This window comes from Ursus arctos, unplaced genomic scaffold (assembly GCF_023065955.2).
Source record: "Ursus arctos isolate Adak ecotype North America unplaced genomic scaffold, UrsArc2.0 scaffold_32, whole genome shotgun sequence".
NCBI classification, from domain to species: Eukaryota; Metazoa; Chordata; class Mammalia; order Carnivora; family Ursidae; genus Ursus; species Ursus arctos.
The window spans coordinates 22,960,725-22,986,866 of NW_026623008.1; the positions used below are offsets into that span (position 1 = coordinate 22,960,725).

At 47.0% G+C, this 26,142-nt stretch overlaps 2 protein-coding genes across 3 annotated transcripts in view; one reads left to right on the forward strand and one right to left on the reverse strand.

Moving 5' to 3' along the window:
• Positions 1–16,380, forward strand: part of ZCCHC17 (zinc finger CCHC-type containing 17) — a 52,679-nt gene extending 36,299 nt beyond the window's left edge. The window contains exons 7-8 of the mRNA XM_026516832.4: positions 314–459; positions 15,473–16,380. Coding sequence (XP_026372617.1) covers positions 314–459; positions 15,473–15,634 — 308 coding nt within the window. The 3' untranslated portion in view covers positions 15,635–16,380. The remainder of the gene's footprint in view (positions 1–313; positions 460–15,472) is intronic.
• Positions 16,381–17,103: 723 nt separating this feature from the next.
• Positions 17,104–24,477, reverse strand: FABP3 (fatty acid binding protein 3). Of its 2 annotated transcripts, XM_026516833.4 has the most exons (4): positions 24,322–24,476; positions 20,754–20,926; positions 18,796–18,897; positions 17,104–17,400 (listed from the first exon to the last, which is right to left on the reverse strand). In XM_026516833.4, exons 1-4 carry the CDS (start codon positions 24,392–24,394, stop codon positions 17,347–17,349), a joined length of 402 nt encoding a protein of 133 aa, XP_026372618.1. In that variant the 5' UTR covers positions 24,395–24,476; the 3' UTR covers positions 17,104–17,346. The 2 variants fall into 2 exon arrangements, with proteins under 2 accessions (XP_026372618.1, XP_057161237.1); XM_057305254.1 differs by having other exon boundaries at positions 17,104–18,897; positions 24,322–24,477.
• Between the last annotated feature and the right edge of the window lie 1,665 nt (positions 24,478–26,142).

Sequence of the window (26,142 nt, forward strand, 5' to 3'; positions counted from 1 at the left end):
CCAAACAGATCTTTAAAAATTACTAAGCCCCATTGCTAATGGAAGGCAGCACAAGCCTGCTTCCTCTGCCATTTCCAAAGCAGTGCGAGTGTTTCCCACAGCTCTAGGACCAGCTGCTGGTCTGGCTTTGGTTGAGTGGGCAATGCTGTCTTGAGGTGACAGAAAATCTGCTCGGAACCCAGCAGCTGCTCTGAATGAACTCAGTAATACTTCTTCAACCAGCTAGCCCCTTTCAGGAGCCTCAGGGGAAGACCCACCTGCCAAGAGGAGAGGCTCCTTCTCCCCTCCCTACCTTTCTGCCTCTCTTCTGCAGGCCACTTCGCAAAGGATTGTTTTATGCAACCAGGAGGGACCAAATATTCTCTGATACCTGATGAGGAAGAGGAGAAGGAAGAGGCAAAGTCAGCAGAGTTTGAGAAGCCTGATCCCACGAAGAATTCTTCTAGAAAAAGAAAGAAGGTGAGTGTTATCTTGCTTTCATTTATCATATTTTTTTGAGTTTTAAAAGAAAAATGTACTAAAAAAATAAGGTAGAATAAAAATGTACTTTTTGAAGAACTTTTAGGAATCCTGAAAACCATAAAGAATTCTAGGATCTCCTGTAATCTTTCTATCCAAAGAGACTTACAGTATTTTTGGTACATTCCAATCTTTTTGCTAGGTAATGATTAATAGATAGCTACATCTATATTTAAACACAAAATTATGGTTGTACTAGGTTTAGTTTATATTTTACTTTTTTCGTTACACTTATCAGAAATCATTTTGTACTTGTAAGTGTTCAAAAACTTGATTTAAGAGCAACATACAGTATTCTACGCTATGGCTGTATGATGGTTTATTTAATAATTTTTCTATTGTTGGATATTTTTATTACTTCCAGCCTAAATGTTTGGCCACATCTCTTACTGTTTTCTTTGGATAAATCCCTAAATGAGATTACTGAGTTAGGGCTTTAAGGCTCTTGATACATTTTATCAAATTGTCTTTCCAGAAAGTACTTATCTGTGCCCAGTGGTGGATAAGAGTGCCTGTCTCACGGCGTTCTGTCTCCTGTGTACTGCTTACAGCAGAACAATTCATAGACTTTGTTGTGGTGCAGAAAAAGGGCATTTGTTGCTTGCCACCCAGAGAGGGAACGGAAAAAAACTATGCTGTAGTTTGGTCAGGAAATAGTTGTTCTCATATCGTGTAGTATTTTTCTAATTGTGTCCAGTTATTAGGTTTTTGTTGCATTTTGTTTTTTAAAAGCTTCAGCAGTCTTTTGTTGAGTGGTCTTTTTGTTCCAGGTAGCGCAACCCTAGGAATACAAAAATTGTGATCAGGTTCTTGCCCTCAGTGGGCATTCCCTACAAATTAAGCATTACTTCATTTTATAGGGGAGGAAAAGGCCCGTTGTACCATTGTGAGAATTAGCCAGTATATGAATAATAATTTATTGATCTGTATATTCTCTCCCTGAGTGATCACATCCCTCCTAAGACTTCAGCTGTCTTGATGACTCCCACATCCCTGACCAGTATTCCACGGGTACCTCAGACTTTGGCTCAGAGTCTGTCAGACCCAGGTTTGAGGCCCTCTGTGCTGTAGACCATTTGTGTAACTTTGGGCCCTCCTTCATTTTCAAAGTAGGATTGTTGTGGTCGTTGATGACAGTGTTCTTTGTGAAGGCATGCCCAGCTCCCCAAGACAGATAGAAAATACTGACAAGTACGTGCCTAATTAATGTTGGCTGTCATGACTACCATTCTGTCTTCTTCAGCCCTCCTTCCTACACACACACATACACCCCACTATAAAAACAATACCAAAACCCTTGTTTCTGTTCTTCTATCTTGTATTACTTATTTTAATGACAGCAATAACCTGCGCGAAGGAAACCAGCATGTCGCTTATTTTCCTCTCCTTTCCATCCCACATCTAGTCAGTCACCGAGTCCTGTTAGTGACACCTTCTAAGTATTCTTTTTTTCTCCTTCCTCCCACTCCTTCTACTGTGTGTTGCACTCCCTCCTGCCTTTCACCTCTTTGTTCCGAGTTCCCAGGAGTTGGGTCTAGGCATCTGATTTTTTTTAAAGCATCTCCTTTATCTCACTGCTTGATTCTCTTCATTATTATGATTATGATTTTTTTGATTATGATTTTTTTGTGCTCTGCTTTAACTCTGAATGTTGGGGTGGTCCAAGGCTGCCTTGTTACTGCCTTCTGTTCTCTAACTACCTCCTCTCTAGGTAATTTCATCCTGTCCTATGGTTTTGAATACTACTTACATGCTTATAATCCCCAGATTAAGTATTTATATCCTTATTTTTGTCCAAATCTGTGATTCTGTCCCTGACTTTTTTTTGGCATTTCAGATTTAGAAATCCAACTGCCTACTTGACATCTTCATCTAATTGTCAAGTTTGCATCAAGCTTCACACACCCCAAAACTCTTTAATTTTTCTATCCAAAGCTGCTCCCTCCACATTTTGCCTTATCTCAGTGAACAGATCACCATTCACTGAGTTGCTCAAGCCAAAATCTATAGGCTTTGGCTTTGGTATTACTGTTGTTTTCTTTAAATTGTGGTAAAGTATCCATAACATAAATTTTACCATCTTAACCACTTAAAATTTTTTTGTTTAAGTTTTATTTATTTATCTCACTGCTTGATTCTCTTCATTATTATGATTATGATTTTTTTATTATAATTTTTTCACCCACCCAACATGGGGCTCAAACTCATGGCCCCAAGATCAAGAGTCATGTGCTCTTCCAACTGAGCCAGCCAGGTGCCCACCATCTTAACCATTCTTTTTTTTAAAGATTTATTTATTTTATTTTAGAGAGTGAGCACGTGCACATGTGTGCGTGTGTGGCAGGGGCAGAGGGAGAAAATCTCAAGCAGACTCCCTGCTGAGCGAGGAGCCAGATGCAGGGGCTCAATCTCACCATACTGAGATCATGACCTGAGCCGAGATCAAGAGTCGATGCTTAACCAACTGAGCCACCCAGGCACCCACCATCTTAACCTTTTTTTTTTTTTTTAAGATTTATTTATTTATTTATTTTAAAGAGAGAGAGAGAGAGAGAGCGAGCATGAGTGGGAGGGGCAGTGGGAGAGAGAATCCCAAGCAGACTCCGTGCTGAGTGCAGAGCCCCATGCGGGGCTTAATCTCACACTCTGAGATCACGACCTGGACCGAAACCAAGAGTTGGCGCTCAACTGACTGCACCACCCAGGTGCCCTTAACCATTTTTATGCAATTCTTTGGCATTAAGTAAATTCAGATTGTTGTGCAATCATCACCACCATCCATCTCCAGAACTCTTCATTTTGCAAAACTGAAACTCTGTCCCCATTAAACACTAACTCATTCTTCCTCCCTGGCAGCTGGGAACCACCATTCTACCATCAACTGAGAAAAGGAGGTGAAACTGAAAAACAACAAAGGCCTTTATTTGGGGTCTCAGAATTGCAATGGGGGGCCACAGATGTGTCTCACTCATTTAGGGAAAGCCAGGGGTTTTTCTGAGAGAGAAGGAATGGGGTGATTACATGATTAAGATGAAGAAGAGCAGAACAGACCCTGCTAGTTTGGTGCTGACCGGCTGAGCCACTTCTGATGCCTCTCTTCTTGATTATTTTATCAGTGCTATCAAGTGAAACTGTCACTGGCATGTAATAATTACCTTCACTGTCCTCATATGATCCAAATACCAGTTGCTCTGTTGGAATGTTATGAGCAACTGCTTGTACAACAATTGCCGCTTCTGTCCCAGTTCAAGAGTCCATCAGCTTGGAAAGGAAAATGGAGCTTCGAAATGGAGTCTCTTACATCTAGAAATTTTAGATAATTCCACATGACTTTTTTCTCTATGATTTAGACTACCTGGGTATCTCCTGTGAGTGGAATAACACAGTATTTGTCGTCATCTTTTTTTTTTTTTAACTATTTATTTATTTGTCAGAGAGAGAGCACAAGCGGGGGAACAGCAGGCAGAGGGAGAAGCAGGCTCCCCGCTGAGCAAGGAGCCCGAGCCAAAGCAGACAACCGACTGAGCCACCCAGGCATCCCCAGTATTTGTCTTTTTATGACTGGCTTATTTGACTTAGTAAACTATCCTGAGGGGTCATCCATGTTATAGCATGGGTCATTTTTCCCTCTTAAGACTGAATAATATTTCATTATGTGTACACGCTACATTTTGCTTGTCCATTCATTTGTTGTTGGCCCTTAGGTTTCTTCCACCTTTTGGCTATTGTGAATAATGCCGCTCTGAACATAGTTGTACAGATATTTCTTCAGGACCTGCTTTCAGTTCCTTTGGGTACATACCCAGAACTGGAGTTGCAGGATTGTGTGGTAATTCTGTTCTGATTTTTTTTTTTTTTTTTTTGAGGAACCATTGTACTGTGTTTCACAGTGACTGCGTCATTTCACATTCCCACCAATAGTGCACAAGGGTTCCCTTAGGGTGTAGTATCTGCTAATTGTCATTTAGGTAAAAGTAGATGATGGTGATGTTCAGTTGCTCGGTTCTTCTATGTCTTTTCTAATTTTTAAAAAATTTTCCAAGAGAGGGTTGTTAAGATATCCAATCAGACCACGTCTTCCTATTTAAAATCCTTCAGTGATTTTCCACTGTACTTAAAATAAAATCCAAACTGCCTCCTGTGAAAACAAACTGTCTAACCCCACCAGCTACTGCTTTTAGCAGGCAGTAAATATATCTGGCCAAAGCATTGTGTTTTTTTTTTTAATGTATTTATTTTTATAGTTACCTTCTACTTAAAGCATGGGATGCAGGCTTTCTATTTATAGTTGTTGTTATGAGGTTTCCCTTTTAAATAAAACTGTTTTGTTGTTTTTTTAAAGTAAAACTTCTTAAAGTAAAAAGAAATCAAATTTTAAGAAAAATTTTAATGGATGCCTGGGTGGCTCAGTCAGTGAAACATCTGACTCTTGATTTCAGCTCAGGTCATTTTCTCAGGGTTGTGGGGTTGGGCTCCTCACTCAGTGGAGAGTCTGCTCGAGATTCTCTCCCTTTCCCTCTTCCCTTCCCCCACACCATGCGTGGTCTCTCTTTCTCTCTCAAATACATAAATCTTTAAAAAAAATTTTTAAGTAAAAAATTAGCAGTTTGTAAACACATGGAGTAAAAATTGTGGCAATATTATAGGAATGGCACTTGGAAAACACTGATTTAGAGCATTGGGGATATTATTTTAGTTTGATACTATTCTCCTGTGAACCAAAGAAATAGAAATTTATAAAAACCCCTACTTACTTCAGGCACTGCCTTCCAGAGGCCTCTGCAAACCTTCAGCATTGCCAGATTTAGCCCAGCTCCCTCACAGAGGCAACCCAGACCCATGCTCCCTGCAGGATTGCTTATTTTTGAACACAGGGCTTGGACATGCCTTTGTTTTTCATGCTAGTGTTTCTAGAGCCTTCTTCATAGAGGTCTGAGGACCTGATTTAGAGAGGGGAAAAGGGGAGTTTCCACTATTTATAACCTCATTATTGAAATGTACAACAAAAGAGAGGCAACCCATAACCTCACTAATGACCAGGATCTGTACTGGTGGGGCACGGTTTTTTCTACCAGCTCTTTTCAGATGCATGTTTTACCTAGATACAATAAAAATGTACATACTGTTTTATTTCCTGCTTTTTTTTACTTTGTCATGAGCATCTTTCCATGTTTGCCACACAGTCCTGTAGTCCTCATTTGCAGCGCTATGTAGTATTATGTCAGGTGGGTGTGGAGGGATTTGGGGAGGCAGTAGAGAGTGGTGCTTAAGAACCGGGGCTGTGAGACACATTGCCTGGGTTCTGATCTCAGCTCAGCCACCTCCTCGCTGTGGAACTTAGTCTAATTACTAACTTCTCTGAATCTGTTTCCCTATTTGTAAAATGGGAATAATAAGCATCTACTTCACAAGGTTGTTAGGATGAGGTGATGCATGTAAAACTCTGAGCATCGTGGTGGCATACAGCACAGCCCAGCGCATGTCAGCTATGAGTAGCTGATGCTTAAAAACAGAGGCCTTGTGGTCAGAGACTGGGTTTAAGTAGACACTAGGTTCAAGGAGTTTATATATTCTAAATATCAATCCCTGATTAGATTCGTGACTTCTTGCACATATTTTCTTCCATTCTGTGAATTGCCTTACTCTGTTGATAGTGCCTGTTTTTATTCTAGATTTGCATTTTTAAAAAACACACCTGAAACTACCATGTTAGCCACTTTGAAGTGTATGGCTTTTCATGGCAGTCTTAAGTACATTCTCATGATCATGTGTTTTGATGCACAAAAATTTTAATGTTGAAGTCCAACTTACCTATTTTTTCCTTTTGTTTCCCATGCTTTTGGTGTCATACGCAAGAAACCATTGTCAAATCCAATGTCGTGAAGCTTTCCCCTGTTTTCTTCTAAGAGTTTTGTAGTTTAAACTCGCACATTTAGGTCTTTGATCCATTTCGAGGGTTTTTTGGTATGTGATGTGACTCCAACTTCATTTTTTTTTTTTTTTTTGCATGTGGATTTTCAGTTTTCCCAGTGCCAGTTTTTCAAAAGAACGGTCCTTTCCCTACTGACTGGTCTTGGCATCATTATTGAAAATCATTTAACCATGTATGTGAGGTTTTAGTCCTGGCTGTCTACTCTGCGCTATTGGTCTGTACGTCTGTCTTTATGTTTGTGCCACACTATTTCGATGACTCGTTTTTTTATATAATAATTTTTTATTATGTTAGTCACCATACAGTAAATCCTTAGTTTTTGATGTAATGTTCCATGATTCATTATTTGTGTATTACACCCAGTGCACCATGCAATATGTGCCCTCCTTAATACCCATCACCAGCCTATCCCAGTCCCCCACCCCCCTCCCCTCTGAAGCCCTCAGTTTGTTATTTTGATGACTCTAACTTTGTAGTAAGTTTTGGAATCAGGAAAGGTCAGTCCCCTAACTTTGTTCTTCTTTTTCAAGATTATTTTGACTATTTGTGGCCCCTTGAGGTTGCAGATGAATTTTAGGATGGATTTTTTTATTTTTACAAAAAATGTTATTGGGATTTTGATAGGGCTGCATCAGATCTGCAGATTGCTTTGTGTGGTATTGGCATCTTAACCATATTAAGTCTCCCAATCCATGAACATGGGTATTTTTCCATTTATTTGTGTTAGTCTTAATTTCTTCCAGCAGTGTTTTGCAGTGTACAAGTCTTTTTGCCTCTTTGGTTAAGTTTATTCTTTTTGATGCTATTGTCAGTGGAATTGTTCTCTTTATTTCCTTTTTGGATTGCTCATTGTTGTGTGTAGAAATGCAGCTGTTTTTGGGGTTTTGATTTTGTATCCTACAGCTTTGCTGAATTCACTTATCAGTTCTGACAGTTGTCTTATGGAATCTTTAGGATTTTCTGCATATAAGATCATGTCTACAAACAGGTAATTTGACTGTTTAATAGAGCTGGATATTTAACAGGTATTCTATTTATATGTTCCAAGGATTATTCTTTCTCTTTTAACCTTTCAGTGAGTAAACGGTATTTGTCAGATTCCTAAAGCAGTTTTCTGGATATTTTACTTTTGTGGGTCTTTGGTTAAGTTGGTTTGCACTGCTTAATACAACTGATGCAATTAGTTATTGCTTTGTTTCTAAAGCTGCTTTGAAATATGTATTTCATTTCACCAAAACAATTATTAAGGATCTGCTAGGTATGAGGCTGTGTATGAGCTGCTTAGTCAACCTGTTGTCCTACCCCTCATCGCTCTTCACTGAGTAGAGGAATGTCTGATGAGCCATGGCAGTAATAATCATCATGCCATATTATTTTCTAAAGTACCTATGTGTATTTGGACTTCTAACTCATGAGTTGTCTTTGATTAAAAAGTGCTCTAGGGAGTTGAAACATTTAAAACTTCCCCCTTGATCCCCTCCACCCCCTCTTTCTACCAAGATCTCATCTAGCATCATTGTCTTTTCACCTCATTGTTAATCCTTTCATGATCTTTGATGCCTTGTATTTGTTCAGTGCTGATGGTTTATAAGATATCTTCATGTTTTTTATTTTGTTTTATCCTTATATACTCCTATGAAGTAGCCAGAATAGGTGTTATTGTTCCATTTTACATATTAGGAAAATGCAGAGGAAGAGAAATTGTCTCACCTGAAGCTACGCAACTACCAGAGATAGAGTTAAAATAAGAAGCCAGGCCTTCAGATTGCTAACCCTGTGTTCTTAGTGCTCCAATTATTTACTCAACACATATGTACTGAGTACCTCATGCATGTCTGTTGTGCATTGTTTGGTGCTTGACTTATCAGGACTCATAAGGTCAGTTTTGCTTTGTCGCCAGCTACCCTTAATGACTATTTGATGTTATCTGTTGATCTCTTTCTTTTTTTTCTCCCTGTGGATCTGTTTCTGTTCATAACCGTAAGCCAAGATTCTAGGCCTCCTATCTGTTTCCTTTTACCCTCTAAATATTTTTTAATAATTTTTTAAATTTCCTTAAGTAATATCTAAGACCAATATGGGGCTCAAACTCATGACTCTGAGATCAAGAGTTGCACGCTCCTCTGCCTGAGCCAGCCAGGTGCCCCTACCCTCTAAATCTTTGATTCTAGTAGATTGGCTTTCCTTACCAATGGAAACTTCTGGAAATGGATGTTTTGGGGTATGTGAGAGTGGCCGATTCGGATACCCATTCCAGCACTAGTTGGCTCTGGGAACCACATGTGGAACTAAGTAGGTTCATCTGAAGGGAAATGCCTTCAGCAGTCCATGGTGCCGGATAAGTTAGTGGGTAGCAGGAATGCTTCAAGTGTTTGGAAGGCCTATGTGATAGGCAAGTCACATGAATTAAAGGTTATGCACAATACCTACACTCAAGCAACTAATAGCATGAGGAGAAAGATGAGCACACAAGGTATTTCTGGGGGCAAAGGACAGACACCCACTCCAAGGGAGTTATTAGATCGCATAGAAATCCAGCAACAGGAAGTGAAGTGTGGTTGGGCCACTCAGAACTGGAACCAAAAAGTCAGAAATGGACTATTGGCTTCTCACCTCTGCTTCTTTACTAGACTGCTTCATTGTCCCAGTTTTTTTGCAGTCTGGTGAAGAGAATGTCTAATGTAAAGGAGAAGGTGCTAGGCATGTTGGGAAACCAGGAAGTGGCCCATGATAAAGAAAGGATGTCACCTGTTCCACATAATGCCTGGCACATAATAGGCATGCACCAGCTGCCTTAGAATAGACAGCATCCATAAGCTCTGCTAGCTGTAGCTCCTTAGGTTCCTTCACTCAGTGAGACCTGCCCTCAGTTGGGAGAGTAACAGAGACTGACTCCTGTTGCTGCTGGAAGGTAATAATGAAGGGAACAGGGGCAGGAGCATGGGATTCTTGTAGCCCTGAGGCCCCCACCTTTTTATCAAACGTACACGTAGTGAATGCACGTACTGTCCAGATACCGAGTATGCATTGATTTGGTCCTGTATATCCATTCAGTACCATGACAGGTTTTGTCCAAGTGCCTGAAAATTGTAAGTCATTTTTACTGGGCATAATTAGAACAAGAGGAAACTGTGTTGAAAATGGAAATGGAGGGGCACCTGGGTGGCACAGCGGTTAAGCGTCTGCCTTCGGCTCAGGGCGTGATCCCTGCGTTCTGGGATCGAGCCCCACATCGGGCTTCTCCGCTATAAGCCTGCTTCTTCCTCTCCCACTCCCCCTGCTTGTGTTCCCTCTCTCGCTGGCTGTCTCTATCTCTGTCAAATAAATAAACAAAATCTTAAAAAAAAAAAAAAAAAAAAAGAAAATGGAAATGGAGTATGAAGTGGTTGGCAAAATAGGAATAGAGGTTTTCGTAGTGAAGCCCTGGGTAATCTTTCCATGAATCTGTGGTCTGTACCTTTCTGGCTTCTTTCTTTCACTTATCATATGCCATCATGGATCTTTCTGCATAAGAGCTATGTTATGAGAAAGCACGTACATTGAGGATCAGGCTGCCTACTAATTATAGTGGAAATCTAGCTAAACTTGATCCAGAATATAATTTTCTTCTGATGTGGCTACTGTATTTACTGTCTGCTGTACTATATATAGAAGGGACAGATCTAGGAATGTCATCCCTTGGCTGCAATGCTGGCTTTGTCCTCTTGTCCAGAGAACTTCTTCAGGTGCCTATCTGAGAGAGAGAGGTTGCTAGTCCTGGGCCTGTTCCGATAAAACAGAGTTGTCCGGGGTAATCTGCTGACAAGCCTTGTGTAATTCCCCTTCTATGGAATAAAGTTTGAGTTCCTTGAAGATTCTTCACAGTCCCAGCATCATCTCTGACCAGTTCCTTGCCACACACAACTGTTCTTTAACCTCACTCGTTAAAAGAGTGTCTATGTGCCAAGCTCTGTTCTAGTCACTGCAGATACAGTAGTGAACAAAACACGTAGAGTCCCTATCTTCATGGCATTTTCATTCTAATGGGGGTCACAATGAACTGGTAAGCAAATACAAAATAATATTAATATGCCAAGTAGTGATGAATGCTGTGGAGAAAAATTGATTATGAGAGATAGGGAGTGCTGGAATGGGGGTAGCAGGGAGAGGTGGCTCACCATCATAGATAGAGTGGTGAGGGCAGCCCTTTCTCAGAGCGTCATTGGGTGGATGTTTGGAGGAAGAGAGGAAGCAAGCTCCTCTGATAAGTGGAAAGAGTATTTCAGCAAGCGATAGCCAGATGCAAGTGCAATAGCCAGATGTTGGGAATGAGCTTGGCTTCTTTAAGGAACAGTAAGGAGGCCAGAATAGCTGGAGTGAAGCCAGTGAGAAGAGAGGAAGTTAGGGGAAACCAGATCACGGAGGGCCTTGTAGGAGAACATGAGGACTGCAGCTGTCCCATTGGAGGGAGATGGATATCGTTAGAAGTCTGACCAGAGGGATGATGTCATATGGCTTCCCTTTAAGGAGAATTACTCTGGTTTCTGTGTGGAAACTGGGCAGTCAGAAGGCAAGGCAGAAGTGGCAGACTTGTTAGTAAACAATATTAATAAGCCAGGTAAAAGATGGTGGTGCTGGAGGTGGTGAGGGAGTCGAAGTGGGGATAGTTTTGAAGGCAGAGCTGACAGAATTTGTTGAGGGATTGGATGTAAGGAAAGAGAATAGTTGAAGATAACTCCACAAAGTTTTTGGACTGAGTAACTGGAAGATGTGAGTTGAGAGGAGAAGGGATGCAGGAGTAAGTAGGGGCATGGGGAGCAATCGGGGTTTAGTTTGAGGTGCTACCTATGAAGATGGGAAAGAAAGCCGGAGGGTGACGGCGGGGGGGCGGGGATGCCTGTCAAATATCCACTTGCACCGACCCAGGAGAGGCAGCTGGATGTGTAGTTTGGAGTCCAGAGGAGAGGTCCTGGTAAGAGATACAAATCTGGGAGTCAGCACATACAGATGGTATTTAAGTAAATACATGAGATCGCCTGGCGAGTAAATACAGGGAGAGGCAGGGCTTTGAGGACTTGAGCCCCAGATTGTCCCAACTTCTAGAGGTTATGAAGGTGAGGACAGACTAGCAAAGGAGACTGAAAAGGTGCAGCCAGGGATGTTAGCAGAGAAGTAAGAGAATGTGGCGGAAGTTAGGGAGGAGTGTGTTCTAAGACAGATGGACTGTCAAGATGCGACCGATGGATCAAGTAAATGAGGACCACGGATTTGGCCCTGAGGAGGTCACTGGTAACTCGGACAAGAGCCATGGTAGTGGTAGGGTGACAGTGTGGTTAAAGTTGTTCAGGAGGTTTTTTTCAATGGGAACTATTATCATGTATTTGTTTATTGGTGGGGATGAGCCAGTGAGGAGGGGGAGATGATACAGGAGAGAGAGGACGATCCTCACATCCATGGCTTTGAATACAAGAGCAGGGATGGGATCCAGTGCATAGTAAATAGCTACACAGGATGTGATTTGTCGCTCCCTGAAAGATAGTTCAAGCATTTGCCTCATTCTGTCTTCCCTCTGGCTGGAAGGCTCCACTTCCCTTCTTGCATCAGCACTACCACAACCATTCCACCTGCCAAGACCATATTCATGCTTCAGAAGCGTAACACCTTACATCTCTTTCATGAAGCCAACCTCAGATTCCTCAGACCTGATGGATTTTTCCCTTGTGTGTTAATGGCATGGTTTTTGTACTTTTCTTACATTACTGCCATGTACTCCCTAGTATCTTAGTTTTTATCTTTGATTTAGATAATTTGTTTCTTGAAGGCTCATTATCCCTGTTTTCTGACATTGCTCAGCTATTTTAAGAGAGATTAATTAATAGATATTCCTGGCTCTTAGAAGGTACTCAATAAATATTTGTTGAATGAATGTACTATATAGTTACAAGGAGTCATTCTTTCCTGGTTTGATGAGGTTGGCTCAGGTTTGGAGGAAAGGTGCCAGGCTCCACCACTCAGTGGGGTAGTGGGTACTCTGAATTCTATTAAAAATTGGTGTATTCTCCTTATCTTCTAAGCAACACGGTATGCAACTGTGGCTCTGTAAAGTGCTTTGTAGGTAGTAAAATTAAATACGTATTTGTGAGTTGATTGATAGACGTTTTTCTTCTGGTCTTACCCTTTCCAAGCTCTGGTAAACTGGTGCATTATGGGTAAATTCTGTCCAGGAATTACAGTGTGTCATACTTCCCAAAAGTTTACCCAGTGAACTTCTCAGTTTGAGAATCAGTCATTTCTCAAGAGTAATTCTTAAGAATAGATAAAGAATAAATGCTTGCTTGATTGATTTTGGGCCAAAATGAGTGCCTTTTGGTTGGGAGGTGCTAAGTTAGGTGCTTCCTGTAATGCAGACAGGGCTAAAAAGAACATCCACTTTGGGACCCAGCTTGAGTCAGATCCAGGTTCTACCACGTGGGCAAGTCACTTTGTCTCAGTCAGCCTCTCTGAACTTATCATTTTCTTTCCTGAAAATACAGGGATAATTATGCCCACCGAATAGATTTGTTATAAAGGGTAGAGGAGATATGTGTGCAAAAGTGCCCAGCTCAGCATCTGGAAAAATAGGTACTTAATAAATGTTAGCTGCTGTTATTCCCCTTTCTCAGTTTTTGTTTTTGTTTTTCTCATGCTGGGCTGCTGCTAACCTATTGCAGAATGAGAGAAAATGGGTGGGCCAGCTGCTGTCACCAGACATTGGCTTTTCCTGGGGAGCAGTTCTGAGCAGTGGCTTCTTTCCCATGCCCCTCCTGGCCTGTCTGCCAGCGGCTCACACCCAGGGTCATTTTTTTATCCTTTATCTTCTGTTCTACTTCCCCCTTGAATGAAGTCAAGGGACCAGAAGCTAGTGTCACCTCTGGTATTCCATCTTCTCCCCTGTCCCAACTCCCAACTGCTGAAGTGATCGACGCCACCTGCTGGAGGACTAGATTTTCTTTGTTCAGAGATTGAGGTCTACAGGGCCATTCCACCGACCCCTCCCCGCCACTCCTTCTTATTCTAGCTGGAGTCCTCGTCACAGCCTATGACTTGTTTTCCTCTTTCCTCCTCTTGAGCCTGCATCTTGGAGAGGGAAGAAAGTGAAATAATGCCAGACTCTGAGTTAGAAAGCACACTGTTTTTGTCACCTGAGCCTTGGTCACCTCACTTTACTTCTCTGAGTTGTAGTTTCCTTATCTGTAGAATGGGAATAATAATTCCTGAATTTTGGCCTTGCCAGATTATTATTATAAGATAAAGGATGCGAAAAGCTTGATAAACTAAAGTGCTATTTGGATGTAAAAAAGTATTCTGCTCTCCTTCCTCATTTATTTATGAGGGGAGGGGCGCCAGACTCCACGTGTGCTTCCTCACTTTCCCAGGACCCTGCCCTACCTCAGGGGCAGAACCTGGTGAGGCACCCCAGCCCTTATATCCTGTGATGAGCTTCTATGATCTTGTCATCCAGAAAGTGCAGCACCATAAGCCAAACCAGCGGTTTGCCAGCTCTCAACTGCCCCCAGCCGTGGTTCCTACTGCTTGGTAATAGGGGTCTGAGAAACTTTGTTCCGCTCTCCCTACTCCAATGGAGACTTCAAGAAAGAATTCCGGTCTAATCTCCTTTCAGAACTTTGACTCATCTGCTGTGGATACATGGCTAGACTGTCAGAACATTCTGGGAGTTCTCTGAAATGACAGAATAATACTTGTAGCTATGCAGAGTGCCTGCTGTGTGTCAGGCACTTAGTGCCTAGTAGTTAGTATTTATCTTGTTTAATACTCGTAGCATCCTTTGAAGTAAGTATTTATTATTTGCAGTTTACTGAAAAGAAAGCTGAGGTTCACAAGTTCCAAGTTACATAGCTATTAAGTGGCAGCTGGAATTTAAACTTTATTCTGCCTTATTCCAAAATCGTTGGCGCTGACCACCGTACCACGAGGCCTGCCACTGCTGTGCAGGAGGAGGGGCCGGCCGTGAGCTTCCGAGGAAAGCTCAGGAGATTTCCAGTCGTCCAATCTGTGCGCAAACCCCAGCCCTGCCCATGTGATCTGGGGCAAGTGGCTTTCAACTTCTTGAGCCGCAGATCCTACCTCATTACCTCTTCACCACAACGTGCGGCATAGGTGCTCTTCCCATCTCCGTTTTACATGTGAGGAGAATACGCCTCATGAGATAAAATGACTCGCCCTAAGTTACAGAATAGTAACCGGACATGGCGGAGCCAGAACTCAAGTCTGGGTCTAACGCTGGTTCTGTGTTCTGTCCCTCCTTTCTCCCAGCCGGCTCCCGAGACCTGGTGTAGCTCTCAGACACACAGCTCTCTGCGTGCTGGTTGGGAGCCTGTAGGGGGAGCAGGAGCCGCAGCTCTTCAGCTCCTTCTCTTGCTCCTCCCTTAGTCTCTCCTCCTTAGAAGCCTTACTGAGCAGTATTGACAGTTGAAATTCAAGGAAAGGGTTATGCATTGCTTAAAACTGCTTGAAGCCCCCCCACAGAAGCCTAGGAATCTGCCTCCCATCTTTTGTGTGAGTTTGTGTTACTACTTTGGCAGCACGGTGTGGTGGTTATAGTTTGGAGAAAGTTCTTTCTGATCTTTTCTCTTTATCATTATAATCTTACAAGGTGGTTGTGTTGGAGATGACATAGCAAGGGCAGCGGCTGGAGCCGTACTAATTGATGGCAGCTGTTTTCCCGGGCAGCAGGCTGTGCTAGAAACCAGAGCAGGAGCCCAGGGTCCTGGGGCTCTCACCTCCTTATTGTGTGACCTTGGGCATATGAGGCACTGTCTCCAGGTAGACTGGGTGACCTCTAAGGACTCCTTTCACCTTTAATATCCCGTGTTTTTTAAAAATAAAAGTAAGGATGCCTGGTTGTTTTTTTTTTTTTAATCTAACTGAATTGTAATTTATTTAATGCTTTATAATTTATTAAATGGTCCCCTATTGATTATATGCCATGATACTTTAAAGCAAATGTACACATACAACGTTGCTTTTAAATTTTCTTTTCAGGAAAAGAAGAAAAAAAAACATAGAGACAGAAAGTCGTCTGACTCTGACAGCTCAGACTCTGAGAGTGACACAGGCAAGAGGGCAAGGCACACATCAAAAGACAGCAAGGCAGCAAAGAAGAAGAAGAAGAAGAAGAAGCACAAGAAGAAGCACAAGGAGTGAGAGTGGAGAGAGTAGAGGGGGTGGTTGAGAGAAGGAGGAACCAGGGGCCTTGTGCCTTGAAGCCCTGGCTCCCGGAAAGACTCAGTAGTGCGAGTATGGCCTCCCACCCCACTGACTTCGTGCCCACGGGAGATGGCTTCCCCTCATGCAGCAGGCAGGTTTGGGAGTTAGATGTCAGAGCATCTGCCTGAATGAGTTGTTGTTAACTTATCATTCCTGGTCCCTTTGCAAGTGACCCCTGCAGCTCACCCATTCATTCACTCAATCCTTCATTCGGCAGGAGGTCCTATTACCCTCTCCAGCTGCCACTGCCAGAGCCAGATTCCTGCACAGGAGTCCAGGCTGCAGCCACAGGTACTGCTGTGGAGGCAAGTCTGGCTGTAGTTGGAGAACAGGAATGGGCCCCTCCCTGTTGGGTCTGCCCTGGGCTGATTGGTGAGTGATCCCTGCGGCATCCAACACCGGGGCCGAGGGAGACCGGCAGGATGAGGGGGAACATGGTAAGAAGTGGTGCTCACTTTTTCCATTCCCCCTAACGTGATTCCACCATGCTACAAGTGACAGCCAGAAAACCACTGTTTGCAGTGACTGAGCTTGTGTGTGACATTCTGCCAGACCGCTGAACCAGATAGCTCAAGCCAAGATCATTGCTTTACTTTGTATTTACTACTGTGTGAGTCAATTGGTTCCACTTCAGGTCTCTGCTTAAATTCCTGGCACTAAATGGACGTGTGTTTGGTTTTAAACTTGCTGAATGTTCTTACTGCTATAATCCCTCTTCCTGGGTCATTTACAGACTTACAAGTCACTGAATCTGCATTCACTGACAGAAAAACATTTAATATGTTACTTCAGACCTTGGAGAGAAGCCCAGCTGAGGTACAGAGCCAGAGGCACCAACAGGTCACAGTCTTCTTAGGAGATCACTTATAAGCCCTCTCTTCTGTAATGATTAGATGACCTCTTCCCCCAGAGCTGATTAGAGAAACGGTAAGAATTTGTAACCATGACTGGTCCAGGGCATAGGTGGGAGCTTAGCAGTCATCTTGGCCAGAGGGCATTGGCTCCCACCACCAAGGCACAAGCCTGCATCCTGTGTCCTGAGCCTACATTCTGGAAAGAGAGACCACAGCATCCCACAAAGAGCAACTTTCCAAACCCAAGGGCCTACAGTGCAGGGTGGGCCTGAGGTGACAGTTCAGTAGCTGAGCCTGGGGAAGCCGTGCCACTGACTGATTATGGACTAGCTCATGTGGCCGTGCGGAGGAGCAGTGTGGAGGCAAGGTGTAGGAACAGCTGTTTTATTACTGGGCATGTCAGGTGACCAGCTGCCACTGCCCCGAGACCGTCCATTTCAGTCTCATCCCGTGCTGCCTCTGAGTGACCTTCAGGCAGTCGTTTCCGCCCACTCTCCGACACACAGGGAAACCGAGACTCTCAGAGTCATGTCACCAAAGGCAAAAAGGCAATTTGGTGACCTTGGCTCTGCTTTATTGACCTTAGAGCACCCTTTGGATGCAGTTAAAAAAACAAACATACACAGTGGGAGTCGGAAGTGGACCCAGGCTGGTGCCACCTGACCCCAGAGGAATTTCCCCAACTGCACCAAGGTGGATTTATACAAAATCCCGGAGGAAAAAAATGAGGCAATCTGGTGCTGAGTCCAGGGCTAGCCGATTGGCAGAGGAGCAGACAGTGAAGGAGCGGGCAGGTCATGCCTCTTTCTCGTAAGTACGAGTGCAAACTGCACTTCCATGGGTGAGTGTCTGGAAGGAAAGACAGAGCCAGATTAGGGCAGGGGTGAGGGCACCGAAGGTCTCCAGGGCAGTCTCCATTCTGATGGGGAGAGCCTCTGCCTTCATCCCAGTAGCCTTCATTTATTGACCACCTACTATGTGCCAGGTACTTTTTTATATTTTTTTCTGATACTTACACCAAGTTTTTCATTTAGTTAGGCACTTAATTCCTCTGTTAAGAGTTTTGGGAAGATGAGCTGTGAGAGGGGAAGTGACTCGGTCAACATCCCAGGCAGTCTCTCCCTTTTCCTTGCACCATTCCTCTAGTGCCTAAGATGGTGCCTGGCTCGTCGTAGACAAATAGGTGAATAAGAATGTCCAGAGACTCTTGGGGGAAGGGCTGTCTTAGGCTATTAACTCTCCATTCCTTCCTGACTTAGGGTGGTGCCGGAGCCAGAGGCTTGAGCCACCATCATCCTTCCAGCCTGGCATCGTAGAGCCAGGCCCATGGCCTCACCATAGTCCGACTGCCCAGTGAGTATTTGGTCCTGCGTATCACATGCCAAAGATAGACACCTCATTCTTGACTGTGCAGGGACCCTGCTTATGGTGATGCAAGAATGAAGGGAGCAGGTTACAGTGACCCAAGAAGGTCTGCAGTGAAGATGCTGGGGCGAAAACCTGAGGTCCTACAGAGTCAGGAGGCAGAGACCACAGAAGCTGCTACCTCTGCCCCGGATCTGGGGGTGTTCAGTCATGGCTACATTCTTCTAGTGAAGTCCCCAAGTTTGTCCCTAAACAGACTGATGTGCCAGCCTGGTTGTCCCTTCCTACCCAGGCTGTCAGTAGGCCAGGCATGCAAGACACTGAGAGGCAGTGGGACTGGAATGGGGTGGAAGGGACTGGACTGTCATTGCCCCACCATCACCAGTCTGTCCCTGCCCAGAGGCTTTCTCTGTGGCAGCACAGTCCCAGGGAGGAGAGGGGAGCCTCTCCTAGGAGCCTGGGATCCAATGTGGCCCTGCTTTCTACCTCTCCTGGGTGGGGCAAGGTGGCAACACAGAGGAGTAGACTAAGGTTGTGGAGCCCCTGTTGGTAGCCCTCTGCCTCGGCTCTGTGATGCTCTGTGATCTGCATCACGGTCTCCTGCCACCCCAGCAGCCCCCAAGGTTGGTGTTGCTAATGCCCATTTTACAGTGGGAGTTGGAGAAGGGACTTGTCTGAAGTCATGTAGCCTGTAAGCTGAGATTTGAAACCAGACCTGTGTGACTCCAAAGCTACCACACAGAATATTCCCATCTAATACCCCAGCCCTGCCTCTACCCTCCATTGATCCCAGGGGAAGATCCTGGCTTTCACAACAGGCTTGACTGAACGGGCAGTAATGGTAACCAACGAGGGAGGCTCCAAAGTTGTCTGTCTTACCAGGATGAGTTTCCCATCAACTAGCTCCCGCACAAGTGTTGTCTCTTGTCCGTCCCACTTCTGCACATGGACAAGTTTGCCTCCATCCAGTGTCACGGTGGACTGTGAAAAGAGGATAGAGGCCTGAGCTATGATCTGAGCCAGGATTGAGGGACAAGATGGTGTCTGGTCATTGGGGCCACAGAGGACTCCACCTCTGCCCCAAACTAATGATGGTGCCAGGACCGGAGCTCAGGTGGCCTACTTCCAACCTAGCCGCACAGGCTGTCTCGTTCACCTCCAGCCTCTGCTCCACGATTGCCTGGCTGAGGCCTTCAGGTGTTGGGCAGGTAAGGAGAGGCAGGCAGTATGGTGAGCCAGACAGCCTGGCTCTGAGAAATGCCACTAGCCTTCAGAATGGGCACTTACCCATCCTCTACATGATACCCACAGCCCTAGAGTCCCTAAGAGACGGGCGTGTACCATCCGACATCCCTGGGGAAGATCGGTGAGGAGGAGTCCTGAGGCTCTCCAGCCTAGTAGTGACCACACATAATGTCTAACACACCTTGGGGATGGAAGGCATTGGAAAATGAGACTTCCCGCTTTGTATTCCTCTCTCTTCTTGGTCTACATCACGTGGCCCCTTCAGCTGACAAGTAGACAGCAACTGCCAGGTCCAGGGACTGGGTGCCCTTGGAGTGTTCCAAAGCCCTGGTCAGATGCCCACTTAGTCTTCTGGGCTCTGCCGGCGTGCATCAGCTGGTTCTCATTTGGCAGCTCTCCCGGATCTCTTTTCTTCAGGAATTTGGGGGCTCTAGGTCAGGCTAGGGGACTCTGGCTGAGCAGGGTTCAGGAGGAGAGTCTGAGAAGGCTGTGTGTGTTTGGGGCTGCATGAGGAAGGGTGTGCATCCTTGCTACCACTTTACTCCTCATGCCCATCCCCCAAGCCTTTTGCCTACTTAGAACAGATTATTTTTAGCTTAGGGCATCCCAGAGCACTGTGTTTAATTAGGGTTCTTGTCCCTCAGAAAGGTGGGCTAGGCAAGGAGGCAGACGCATATGACAGGCCAGCCACCTCTCTCTAAGGTAGGATGACATCTTTGGGCACCATCCCAGCTATGCTGCCAGCTTCCTCCACAAGGAGACCAGACCCTATCCTGTCTTTCCTGGGGCAGTTGTGAGGAAGCAGAAACAGCTGAGGGGCAAACTGATAGGGTCAGCCGGAGGATACTGCTATAGGGACCCCCTTTAGAGGTCAAAGTCCCTTAGTTCTGTCTCTGACATGCCTGGCCTAGGGGCTGGGAGGCCTGAGGCAAGCAGCAAAGACAGAGCCACCACACAGTGGTGACAAGCCCTGAGACTGGAGGTAGTTGTTCCCTCCCTCCTTGGGAGGAGAGGGGCTAAGGCTTGGTGAGAAAACGTACAAACACCTTAGGCGATGCCCTATCCAGAACATAGCTGTTCCTGCCTGTGGGCTGGCAGAATTAGAACTAGTTCCTCAGGCATCTGAGTAGGTCTCCAACTTTTGTGCCTAGCTGCCTCCTTTGCTGCTGGAGGCCAGAATGACCTGCTCACTCAGGGAAGAGCTCTGAATTCTCCTGGGCATTGTTCCTAAAGTACTGAGGTCACAGCCATGGCCACATAACTCTCCCGTCTATGGATTGGAAAGAAACCCAGAGCTCTTGCATGCCATGCACAACGTCACCCAGCTGGAGCTGGAGTCGACACCGAGGTCAGAAGAACACCCTGGCTCTGTGCTGCCCACTCCCAGAGGCGCCGGATACTCCCCATGGAGGGAGGGAGGAAAGCATGAGGACAGGGCTGGCGTGCTCCTAGCACCTGGGACATCCCCGCACTGCACAGGCTTTCTGCACCTGTTTCATTTCAATCCCCCCAAATCACCTGCCCCTCAGGGTACAATAATAGGGTGCCAAGTTTCAAGATCTCTAATCCCCAGACCCCCTTTTATGACTCACCTTGACCTTCCTGTCATCTGCTGTTGTCTCATCGAACTCCACCCCTAGCTTGAAGCTGATCTCTGTGTTCTTGAAGGTGCTGTGTGTTTTTATGATGATAGTGTCCCCATTCATTTCGATGACTGTGGTAGGCTTGGTCATGTTGGCCACCTGCCTGGTAGCAAAACCCACACCTAAGGGCAGGGGGAAGGTTAGGAGCATGAGTGGAGTGGAAAGGCAGGGTACAAGGACCTCAATGAACAACTCTCAGGCCTGGATTTGGGCAGAGGGAAGAGGAGTAGAACTCTCAGAGACTCTGGCTGTTTTTCAAATTCAGTTTTCTTGTTAGTTCTGTGCAGTGAAGCGACACCTGATTTCACTGGGCAGATGAGAAGTTTAAGGGACAGGCATGCCACAGCAAGTCGTAGCAGATCTGAGATTAGAACAAGCTACTTTCTGTGTGGTGAGACCTGAACGTGTGTTATCGTGTTCAGCCCTTCCTATCTCCCTGTGGAGTTAATAGCATCTCTATAGCATGATGCTATTATCTCCACTTCACAGATGCACAAACTGAGGGTTCAAGCCCAGGGTCGCAGGTCTGGAATTCGAACCCAGAACCGGCTGACTGAAGAGCTCACGTAACTGCTCGACTATACTGTCTCCCGAGGCTGGAGCACAGGGCTCCCTTCCAGGGCACCTGAGCAGCTTTCTAGCCACAGGCTGAGGAAAGAAGAGAAATGTGGACTTTGCCTTCCAAAGCCTGAGGGACAGGCATTTCCTACCTTTGGAAGTTTTTGCCCTGAAACAGTGGTGCACTTCTCCCCCATGAATGGCAGCAAAATATTTTCAAACCCTCTTCTCCGTGACCTAGGTAGGAGGTAGGCAGAAGGGAGTGTGTGTCTCAGGGTACAGATTTAGAAGAGGCCTGAGTGCTAGTGCAGTCAGGACTCAAATCCAGATCTCCTGGCTCCTGGTCTGAGGCCCTATGGGGACCCCCTCGGACTAAAGCATGGCTTCCCTGGGTGCTGGGCAAAGCCTTCCCTGAGTGTCCTGCAACAGTGTGAAACAAAAGAACTCCAGCCAAGCCTTAACCCCTTCAGGTTATAGCTTCCCTGAGATCTGGCCTTCTGCCTCCAACCTCCCATCACAACTGCCTGCCCTTCTGCCCCCGCAGCAGTGGTGAGCTGTCTTGCAGAGCAGAGGTGAGGTTGGAGCAGCCCAGTGTGGGGAGGTGGTGTGCCAGCTACACTGCACTTGCTGGAAGCGAGATACTTAGCCCGTGGCCTGTATGGGTTTTTTCACTTAATGCTCATAACCTATAACAGCCCTGAACAGTAGGGTTAATTATCCCCACTTCACAAATTAGGCTTGGAGGGAAGTGACTTGCCCAAAGTCAAAGAGTGCGTGATGGACCGGGATACGAATCTAGGCTCCAAAACCCGTTCATTCTTTCTCCTGGGCCATTCTCCGGGCAGGAACTTCCTCCTGGCACTGAGGCCTGCAGGTGTGCCTGTGATCACAGGTACTAACTAGGCTGGGTCTGTCTGCCCCCTGAGGACCCTTGGTCTAGAACTAGAGGGACGAGGGCAACTTCTGCCCTGCCTGGCCAGTAAGGGACTTGGCCTTAGCCCCTGCTGTCAGAGTGAGTCAGGCTGATCCCACTCCCCAGAAGCGAGCAGGGCCTTGTCACCATACAAGGAGCTCTGTTTGTTTAGGACCTACCCAGAGGTGTGGTGTGTTTGAGAAAGGAAACAACTGTGGGGTGATTGGGGGACTGAGCCAAGAGAAACTGAGACCGAAAATGGGGCTGATGAATTGGAGGCTCAGAAAGAGCTGGGTTCTACTTAGAAATGAAGTGGAGGCTATTTACAGAGAGCTGAGGACGGTCTTTTCTCCTCCATGGACCTCTCATCTTTCCAGCTGTGTATGGAGAAAAGCAGACTGGATAGATTCTCAGCCCTGTAGCCCAAATTTGCCCCTTATTTGGGGCAAAATAAGGGAACAAGTGTGGTAAGGATGTTGCAGCTCACTTCAGGGACACAAGATCTTCAGCTGGAATGTCTGCTATGGGAGGCTTGGGAGGAGGGGCTAACTCTGGGCATCCCAACTTCCCAACAGCTGCCCAGGGCCCACTGCTCCAAGATTGGCTTCTTTCCTAGAGTCAGTGGGCATAGTACCCAGCATATTATGGTGGGGCATGAGAGCTTTAGCCTCAAGAGCCAACACTTACAGTCCCTATTTTAGGAAAGGGTTAGGAACAGAGGGGAAAGGTGGGTCCTCCACCCCGTATTTGGGTATCTGCCAGAATCAGCCCCCTCTCCCTGGTAGGAAAGCATGGAATGTAGCTCAGCTTTGAACAATATTCTGGTTTCCCTGTCCCAGCCTGGGTGACTAGGATAATCTCATAGCTGGGGATTTAAGAGAAAGGGTATCCACCTTTTCCATCTAAGCCTATCCTAGGAGGGGAAGGGCTGAGGTCAACCATTAGCTAAGCAGTTCCTACCACTCCCACCCCCGGGGGTTCATAGTGTAAACTATTCTGGGTTGTGCATCTAGAAATCTAGGTTATCGTATCAGCTCTGCTATGAGATTGATCTGACCAGTTTCTACTCTCTCTGGGTCTCAATCTCCCCATCTGTCAAACTGGGCAAGGCATGGGGGATCTCCAAGGACCTTAGGCGTAAAGACTGCATCTTTATTCTTCCCCATCCCAACTATCACACCCTCCTAGACCAAAGACCCTCCCTGCCTTTAACAGATCTTGGCCTTGCTCCAGGACCCTGCTGCACCTCCAAAGTCCAGTGGTTTTCCCCACCAGACCCCTCCCCAACAAGTGTCTGAGCCAGCAGGTGATGGGTCCTCTTGCCCCGCCCTACCACTAGGCTCACTGACAGTGATTAAAGCCTGGTTACACACCACTGCAGGACAAGGTCAGAGACCGCATGGTGAGAGGGAGGGCATCCTCCAGCAACCATCCTTTCTCTAGTTCAGCATGGAGGGGCCGGGGTTGTTGCTATCTGTGCAGGGCCCCTATCTTGCCTTCTCCTCATTTCCCATTCACCAGCTGTTCCCCTCTCTTCCCATCTCCCTCCTCCAAGCAGTTTGCTTCTTTACAGCATAGTACACTCCCCATCCGCCCCATTCCCTTTCTGTATTCACACTTTCCAATCCCTAAACCACCCATGTCCCTGCATTTTCCTCCTCCAGCTAGTCTCCCACCTTCTGGGATGGATGCTCTCTTTTTATACAAACCCACCTCTCTCCAGATGCTGTGTATACCCCCCTTCCTCGAAAGCACCTCCGTGCCCCAACATCGACCGGCACATCTTACCTCCTTGCGTCTCCCTACCTGGGAATCCCTCTAGCCAGGTTCAGAATCCCTCTAGCCGGGTTCAGACCAGAAAGCCCCCTTCCCACAGGCCTCGCGTGCCCTAGGCCAGGCTACCCCCTTCTCCGCGTCCCCTGCTCCCCAACCTTGAGCAAGAGGGATGCAGCAGGCGTGCGGGGGTACTAGCCAGCGCCCGAACGCTGTGCAGGACTGCGCACGCGGCCAGGCCCTCTCCAGCCCAGCATCCCGAGTCGCGCTCACCAATTGACTTCATGTAGTCATCGAAATTCTTGCTGTCCACTAGCTTCCAGGTGCCCACGAAAGCGTCCACCATGGTGAGGCTGGGCTAGGCCGAGAAAGCAGAGGCGACAGAAGAGGCGTGCAAGGACTCCGGGACCCACGGTTCCTAGCCCGCGCTGCCGCTTTAAATAGCCCTTGCATCACGTGGTGAGGCGTGGCCCACACCCCCCAGCTCCCGAAATAGGAAGCCTCCGGCTGGCGCTCACCCGCCCGGAGCTGGCAGCCCATCCCCCGACCCGCAGAGGGGGAGGGGGCAGCCAGTGGCGCCCGGCACGCCTGCGTCAGCGAGGGGGCCCGGCCTCCGAGTCCCTGCCCCGCGCTGGCAGGACCTGCTCCCTTCTCTGGCCTCAAGGCGCTCTTCGCCATCTGAGAAGGAAGCAACTGGGGGCACAGTGCCCGCGAGGCGGGGCGCACGCCACCGACATCTTCGTCCCCCAGCGTACCCGAGCTTGGGGTTAGAGCAGAGATGAGAGACTAGAGGAGAAAGGAAACGCCCTTGGGCTAATGCCCGCGCCGGGAGAGCTCTGGCTGACTCTTCGTGGCTCAGGCATCTTGGTACTCATTTTGCAGGTGAGGAGTCCAAGGCTCAGCGGGGCACTTAAAAGGTCGCCGGAAATAAGGCGAGGGTTCATTGGAGCCCAGATTGCAAGCTGGTCTAGGTGGCCCTGGAAGCCGCGCTCTCCCGCCACTCCCCACTCGCTGGTGGCGGGAAGAGTCACCAGGGGCACCGTGGGCGGCTAAGCTGCCCCTGTGCCCTCCCTCTGCCTGCTTGGGGCGAGAGCGTGACCCATCCCGCCGCCGAGCCCTTGCCGCCCCGCACGTGCTCGCCCCTCCGTGTGGAATGTCTCCTGCGCCCGCCTCTCCGCCCCGCAGTGCCCCTCCCCGTCCACCTTGCCAACGCTTAGGGCTCCTTTGACCTCTACGCGGGGCTCTGAGCATTTCATCAGGTCATTTCCCTCCTCCCCTCCTTCAGAAATCCTGGCCCTCCAGCCTGCGATTACAGGCCCCAGGGCAGCTCTCCACCTGCCGCCCTTCTCTGACCTCTGCACGCCGGCAAGCTGCTTGCACTTCCACAGACCGTCACTCACCTGCCTGAAAGAGCTCCCGTGCGGTTCCCACTTTACAAAGCGCTTTTAATAGTAAGGTCACCTGGTATTGATATTTACTTCATGCCGAGGGCTTTAAGTGCATTTTCGCATTGAACTTTCACAACAAAGTTCGCGAAGTAGGTTTTATCATTACTCCTGTTTTACCGATGAGCAAACTGAAGCTTGGAGGAGCCCATTCATTTCTTAATCCAGCAGTTGTTAAAGCGGCTACTTTTTGGCCAGGCCTTGGGCTAGGTTAGGGAGAGACAACCATGAGGGACAACATACTCACATCGATCACTTTTGGGTAGACAGACACAAAACTGGTGTGATTCTGAGGGGAGACTTCCCAGAGAAAGTGAGGGGTAAGCGAACGCCTAACAGATAGGAGGCTCTGCATAAGGGTGTGGTGCCCCACGGAACCTCAGCCAGCAGACGACCACGGTTGGGGGTAGCGGTGAATCTAGGAGTCACGGGCACACCAGCCCTGGGGTCCGGTCAGCTCATTACCTGCCGACCCGCCTTTCTGGGCCTCTGTTTCTCCGTGTGGAAGTGGAAAACAGCTGTCCCTACCTCTGACTTTCTGGGAAGAAGCCAGGGAGGAAGAGCCCTCTCTTGCCCCAGGTCCTGGTTCTTTGGGACAGGTCCACTTGCCAGAAGACAGGGACCTATTTCTGCCAAAGCTGCAGGGACA